The sequence below is a fragment of the Cariama cristata genome, unplaced genomic scaffold, assembly GCF_000690535.1.
Source record: "Cariama cristata isolate BGI_N322 unplaced genomic scaffold, ASM69053v1 scaffold13368, whole genome shotgun sequence".
Lineage (NCBI taxonomy): Eukaryota > Metazoa > Chordata > Aves > Cariamiformes > Cariamidae > Cariama > Cariama cristata.
Window position 1 is genome coordinate 1 of NW_009630737.1, and position 7,300 is coordinate 7,300.

Here is a 7,300-nt window from a genome sequence, read left to right on the forward strand (position 1 = left end):
TATATGTATGTGATATATAATCATATATACAGTTATATAATATAGCTCTATTCTGATCTCCAAGGCAGCAAACAAGACTGGAGTAACTCCAGTGAAGGCATTCAGGATGTTCTGAACTCACGGTGAGATCAGAATCCAGCCCGTTGTCTCCTGTAGGTACGAGTCCCCTGCTCATAGTGGAGGCAAGCTCTGTATTCCCAGGCTGCTGGTAAAGTAAACCTCCCACCTCTGACAATTCACACTTTTCCTGAGGTTATTTTAGAATGTATTCAGTATGAAAGCAAAACCGCTGCATGTGAAATTTGGGTCCCACTGAAGCCCCATGAAAAAACTTTGAGGGACTTCAGTGGATCTAGGAAGCTATCTTCTATACAGAATCCGTATTTCAAAACAAAATGAAAAGCTATCGTGCCTAAGTGACTCATAACTCCTGGTTCAGTTTTATTACGTCTTGCCTTGTTGTATTAAAGACTCCCAAGGTTTTTAATGCTTTGGAGTCCTGCAGCGTTTCATGTTACACAGCCAAGCAAGGAGGCAACTGAATGCTGTTATAAATGTGCTGAGCTTTTTGGAGGAATGACTACATCTTCCTTAGCATCTGTAAAGCACTTGTTCAGCTTTGTTTTTCAGCATTCAGCTGGCACTTGAAAGTCCCTGACTGGCTATTAACATCATACTCATTCACAGCAAAAGGATAATTTGTTATATACAATTTTCCTTTCATTTCACCCTTCCTCTCTTCCCCACCCTTGCAGACCAGGAGAGTCCTCTGTGTGTGACTGGTGCCAAACCACTGGTTAGTTCTTCACAATTGCTGACTTGCAGCTTGCTCACACCGTGAGAAGTGTAATCAATGCACAGTTTGCTCTGTACTCTATATAATTAACTGAGCTGCGTTCCCTCGCTTGCATTTTGAATTGTACAACTGCTCTGGTACAATTTCCATGAGTCATCTGTTCAGTACAATCTCCGTACTGAAGAGTGAGCAGGCCCCCCCACCCCTAGCCCTGATGCCCGTTAGAAGAGACAGAGCATCCTTGGGAAGGTTGCTCTCCATAGCTATATCTAGGCCGCTGCAGAAGCTCAACACCCGCCTGGCACACTTGGGGAGCTTTCCCTCTTCTCTTTGTGGAGCAAATGGGACCCAGCTCAGCTGTCCACCACTGTTGAGCAAAGAGTTGAGCACATCATTAGAACTCAGGCACTGGACATCATTGCCAAGGCTTTCCCTTCTTCCCAAAGGAGGGAAAGTGGCTTTGCAAGGAAGGAAAGATAATGTTTTGCCCAGCCAGAGGCTGGAGTTCTTGAGCAGTGGTTTCTTGTTGGAAGCTAGCAGGGGATGCAAGGCTTCCTACCCACACATGCTTACCCACGTCTCAAACATGTCCTCTGGGCGCAGCTTCCGCAAGGTGGCCCTGAAAGGAAGACAGAAAAGATCTTTGAGGACGTGTCCAGCACTGTCACACAAGATGCTGCCAGCATCACAGAAAAGGTCACCGTGGCATGTTTGGTTGTTGGCTGGAGTCAGTGCCGTTGGCCACCACACTTTGAATGCAAGCATGAGGGCACAGTAGGTCAATTTATACTTTTATTTATGGTGATAAAACCCTGCCCTTGCCCCCACTGGAGTCATTGCAGCCACTATTTGTGCTTGGGAAGATGAGACGCCTCTCTGTGCTGGGATGTGCTGGTGAATTAGTCCCACACATGGCATTTTGTTCTGTCTGTGCTGAGAGCACGAAGTGACCCATTCACTTTTGTCTTGCAATCCCTGGCACATTCCTAATGGGATTTTTACCCCAGCATAATTCCACCACAAAAATCCTTTCAAACTCTGCTGAAGCAAAGAAGACAGAATAACCTCGGGGAAGAAAATTTAGATCCTAATAACCACTGGCAAGAAAATTTAAACCATAAGACTGGCCAAGTCAAATTTTTTTTTTTTTTGAGAAGTAGTTCATAAAGTACAAAAAAAAATGAATAGTAAATATTTTCAGACCCGTTCATAGCAGGAAGCCTGTCAGGGAGCCTGGCAGGCTGAGAGGTGACTGGGGTGTGAAAGGGGCACCCGAGGAACACAAGGCCATAGCAGACAGGCACAGGTAATCCTTTGCACCTCTGCTCACCATGGCATCAGGTGTCCAGGGAGGCTCCCCCATCAGAGAGGGTCTCCTGGCTGACCAGCCCCAGGACCTGTTGCAAAAAGAAGTGTCAGCCGATGAGGTCCTAGAACAGATTGGTAAAGGAAGTGACAGCATGTTGTCAGAACTGGGTGGCATCAATGAGATGTGTAACCTGTCGCCTTGGTTTGCCTCACTACCAGAGCAGTGGAAACAAGGAGCATTTTTTAAAGGTTGCGAAAGGACCTGGGGAGCCACAGATCTGGAAAGGCAACTTCCTTATGGGCACAATGCTAGCAGCAAAAGTAGAGTTAACAGACATTTGAAGGAATATGATGTGATAGCACAAGAGACAGGTGTCCTTTAAGAGGAAAGTCATGGCCATGGATCTGCTGGAGTTCCCAGAGCAAGTCAACGAGTGGGTGAAGGTATGCTGGTCAATGCGGTGCGTTGCCTTCAGAGGACCATTGGGAAAAGTCCCTTACTAAAGGCTCTTGGAGAAACTGAGCTGCAGTTAGATCAGAGGAGGGGTCCTCCTGTGGATTAATGACATTGGAAGATGAAGGGTGGAGATGGATGGTCAGTTTTCACGACAGAGGGAATTAACCAATTAAGATTCATAGCATATGCTTTGGCATGATCATATGCATAACATATTCTCACATAATCTGATAAAAATGGGAAATAGGAATATGGCAGTGTTTGCTTCTCATATCCGATTCTTCGATAACCAACATAGGCCTGACTAAGAGGAGATACAGAGGGATCTCCTGAGACTTGAGTGCCTGCATGATAGATAAACATATAGGAAGTAATACACTTGCAGAAAACCAGCCCTGATTATGCAGGTGCAACAATGGGTTCTAAATTAGTTATAATTAATTATTGCCTCTCAGGAAAGGGGTCCAGGTGTCACAAATTGAGAAAGCATCAGCTCCAAAGGCAAAAGGGTGGTTACAACAGTTGGGAAACGACTAAGGAGTAAAACACATCATGCCGTTATGGCAATAGACAGCTACACTGTGCACCTCCACAGTGAGTGCATGTGTGGTTCTGGTTGTCCCATCACAGAAATGATATGGAACAACTGAAAAAGGGATATGGAAACATGGCAGTGGTGAATGACGGTATGGAATGACCTCTGTTTGGTGGAGATTAAATAGGTAAGAACTCTTTATCTTGTAAAAGAGGTGACAGAAGAGGGATTTGGCAAGGGGTCTAAAAAACTGGGAATGATAAAAAAAAGTGAAACAGGGAAGGGCTAGTCATTGTTCCTCTTAACACAAGAGCTAGTAGGTGCACAGTGAAATTATTAGGTAGCAGATATAAACTGAACAAATAGAAATGCTCTTTTGATGCAATGCATAATTCAGCTGCTGAACTCATTACAATTGAATACTTTCAGCATTGAAATAGAAATGAGGTAAAAAACAACTATAGAAATTGAAGAAATAGCCACTAAGCACAAGATCAGGATACAATTTTTGACCCAGCAAGTCTCCTTGTTGCTGATTGTCAGAAACTGGAGGTTATATCAGGTGAATGCATATTATGGACTTCTGTATACTTGTCCTGGCTTTCAAGATGCTTTCCCTAGCCGTTCTCTGGGGACAGCTCTTGGAGAAAGGAGACTCAGTGGGAAGGATTTGATCACACCCACATGTACTGGTTGCTGCAGAGTTGCTCAAGACTTAGTCTGGTTACTTCCCTATGCTGGAGGGAGCGGGGTAAGCGTGGTTTAGGTGAGTAAGAGGGAGCAGAATTCAGCCCCCATGTCACTACACCACAATTACCGAGAAGGAGGGGGTGCATGGTCTCCTTCTGGGGAATGGAGAGGTGGCAGTGGGGCTGTGCACCTCAGCGGAGGGACAGCCCATGCCTGCCGGCTGGGCTGAAGTGAGAAAGTCTGCTGTGTGAGGAGGAGGAGGCGAGCGGTCCTCTACACCTTCCTGCAGAGCAGAAGATCCTGCTGAGTCGTCTACAGGGAACAACACGGGGCAGCTGCTGAGGACACTTAGTTTTTTCTCTACTGATCATCTCCCTGTCCGACTAATTCCACTTCCAGCATTTGGCTTTAGGTCCTTTACTGGTGGCAAGGCAGGAGGAAGGACTTCTGCTCTTACAGACTCAGGATTAACTGCTGGGAACCTATCACTGTCACCCCAGGGTTTTTGCCCTGCCATGGCAGCGCCTTGGCAAGTTTGGGATTTCAGGCATCCAATTTCATGAGAATCCTCTTGATTCCCTTCTGAGCCTTGGCACTTGCAAAACCCATGGCCCACCCCTCTCTCCTACCAAGCACCGCATAGCATCTTGAAATATGTAAGACTTGAGGGGAGTTCCACAGCCTCCTGACACTGCTGCTTGACAGAAACAGCTTGGGGAAAAAAAAGATGGGAAGAACTGAGGTCAGGAAGTCCAGGAGGTCAGAAAAGTGACCTGTGAGTACATGGGAGACAGAGGACCCCTTCATATTTCAGAAAAAGCAGAGATCTGTTTCCAAGTCTGGTGACTCGCAGATTGCAGAGATGATCTCCTGTCTCTAAACCATTTGTGTGTGAACACAAACCTCTAGCTCAGCCCGATTTGGGGTCCCCTGACTATATTGATGGCCCTGCTTTTCTTGAACTCTTTTCTGATCCCTTGAATGTCTGCTGGGAAATACAGTTGCAGGAGCAGCAGATAGCCTATGTGACTATCCTGTGCTGTATTCTTAAGGATGTAAAAGTACAGCACCTTATAAGTAGTTGTGCCCTTATATTTAACCCTGTGCTTTTACATGGGATCAGCCTTTCCAGTCACTTCCAGACTGTTGGTAGCCGAGTTCCTAAACAATTGTGCAATAAACATGATTGCAAAAAAGCATGGAGCATCCACAGCTCCTGCTGAGTTGATCAAACGCTGTAGGTGCTCAGCACCATTGCCACATGGGGCCCAACACAGCCATAACAGCAGTGGCTTTCAGGTTGGCAGGAGCCTCTCAGTCCATCGCGGTTCCTCTGAGCTTGGTCTGAGCTCAGAGCCTGCCTACAGACATATCTGACATCAGGAGAGGGATATACCCTTTAGTGAAGCTGTTTTGGGGAAAGAGAGGTCTGGAGAGAATTTGGATTTGGCTTGAGACGCCTTGGAGAAGATAATCTTCTGTACAGACCTAAATTAAAAGCATGGGAAAGCAGGGCAAGGTTTCTGCTCTCCACTGCCTGCAAGCCTCCTTGCTCTTTGAGGGAGGACTAACCAGGGAGGAGGAGGAGGGAAGCTATGTTGTCACAACACCATGGTGGTGGGCTCTGATTGCGGCACAGATACTTGCACCCCTGAGGGTAGGAAAAGACCAGCCAAAATCTCAAAACTGGGTCAGCAAATCACCAAAAGGTGATCGTCATCCTAATTTTTTCTGAGGGGGGATGCCCTAGAGGGGCAAGTCTGCGATGACAGACACCTTTACCCGCTTCCCATGGCCAGGAGTGTCCTGTATGCTATGTACCTTTTGTGCTCCTTCACAAATTCAACCAGCTCCTCTTCTGTGTAAGGCTTATCAGGGATGTGAACAGGCTCATCCATAAATGGTTCATAGAAGTCCACCTCGTTCATCTTCAGACCTAGCTTCTTGGCAACCTGTTGCAGTGCAGATGGTCAGAGGTGAGTGAGCCTGAGGTGCCTCCTTGCCTACCCAGAGTCTCTGCCCATGGCAGAGCTGAGGTCAAGGTGCTTGCTCTCTCTTGGAGCCTGCACTATTAGGGGTGGCCAACAAAATATGAATGGATCTTTCCTTGGTTAAAAAACCACTGATGCTCTCTACATGACCGGTGTCAAGGACTGGGGCAGAGCAAGGCCAGAGTCAAGGTCTCGCAAACCTGATGGAGCTGGTTTCCAAACCCAGATCAGGACCTTTTATCTTGCAACAGGGCCAAATCCAAATGCGGACACCAATACCGTAAGTTACAGAAACACTGAAAACGAGAAGCTGGAGCCAGATATTAAATCTGGGAACATCCTGAGCTTCTGGAAAACAGGTGGTGGGGTCTGTGAGCTCCCATGGAGGTCTGTGGATGCTTACCCCTTTGTCGAAGGTGGCAAAGAACTTGATGTACGGCTGGAAGTGTTCAGCGGCTTCTTCAAATGCCTTGTAATCTGGAAGGAGAAAGGGGGAATGAACAAAATATTTCACAGACAGCTGAGCACACTCTGATCAGCACAGAAGGCACCAGGGAAGAACAAATATAAATGATTGCAAAATACATCAGATGACAGCACTACGTTTCTTCCACCCTTCCAGGGTTTACAAACGAGGACCATTTTATGTGTAGCGAGCAGGACACATGTTGTGCAGCCCCACAGGCTCAGGAAAACTACAGATCCCGGCATGCCATGCTTAACTGGGGCTGAAATCAGCAGTCCTGTGAAGCAGGTCCAGGGGTTAAAACTCCAACCTGATGATAAGGATGTTTGCAGCTGCCCTCTTGCATGAGCAGTAGTTCAGCCTGGAAATACATGGAGTTTCTCCAGCATTAATGACTGCTGCCATTCCCTAAAGCATGATTAGGTACACTCCTGCTGCTGCAGGAGGAGGGGACAGAAACAAGGTACATTTTTACTGTTACTGGTATCAGGTCCTCAGCTGGGGTCAGGAAGGATGCTCTCAGCCTGGTGGAAGCTCCTTACAGCAGGTATTTCCCACCTTTCTTCAAAATACATATTACTGAACAGCATTAGGGGCACAGCCCTGCCTAAGCTGCCCTGCAGCCCATTTTGAGCGGATGAGAAAGCTGAAGGGAGGGGTGGATCGGCTGTGGTGGTGCAGCACACCTGGTGATACACTGCTTATTCAGCTAAGAATACTTGTCTTTTTGCTAAGGGCAAGCCTTGCGAGTGTGGGGTGCACACTGCCAGCATCGCCCAGAGAGCAGGGGGAGCACTGGGGGCTGGCAGAGGAGGCTGCTGGGGCTTGCCGGGGAGAGTCCCAGGTGAGGGTTTCTCAAGACTTGTGAAAGCTGATGGTTTTGCATGGAATAGTCCCTGAGTTGCCCATCCCTGAGGGCATGGGACCAGGCCCTTCTCAGTCCTGGGGTTCAGCAAGGAGAAACAGGTCAGTGCCTCTGCTGGGCTGCCCTAAGGTCTCCTGCTTACTGCCGCTGTATGTTTGCCAAGTTAGTATTTAATTTGTGTCCCCCTCTTTC

The 7,300-nt window shown here is 47.4% G+C and overlaps 1 protein-coding gene across 1 annotated transcript in view; it reads right to left on the minus strand.

The window, feature by feature from the left end:
• Window positions 1–1,343: 1,343 nt before the first annotated feature.
• The window catches only part of LOC104165909 (calsequestrin-2-like), a 10,351-nt gene continuing 4,394 nt past the window's right edge, over window positions 1,344–7,300 (minus strand). The window contains exons 4-6 of the mRNA XM_009705681.1: window positions 6,181–6,254; window positions 5,608–5,738; window positions 1,344–1,415 (exon numbers count right to left, since the gene is read on the minus strand). Of these exons, the coding sequence (XP_009703983.1) occupies window positions 1,352–1,415; window positions 5,608–5,738; window positions 6,181–6,254 (269 nt within the window). The 3' untranslated portion in view covers window positions 1,344–1,351. The remainder of the gene's footprint in view (window positions 1,416–5,607; window positions 5,739–6,180; window positions 6,255–7,300) is intronic.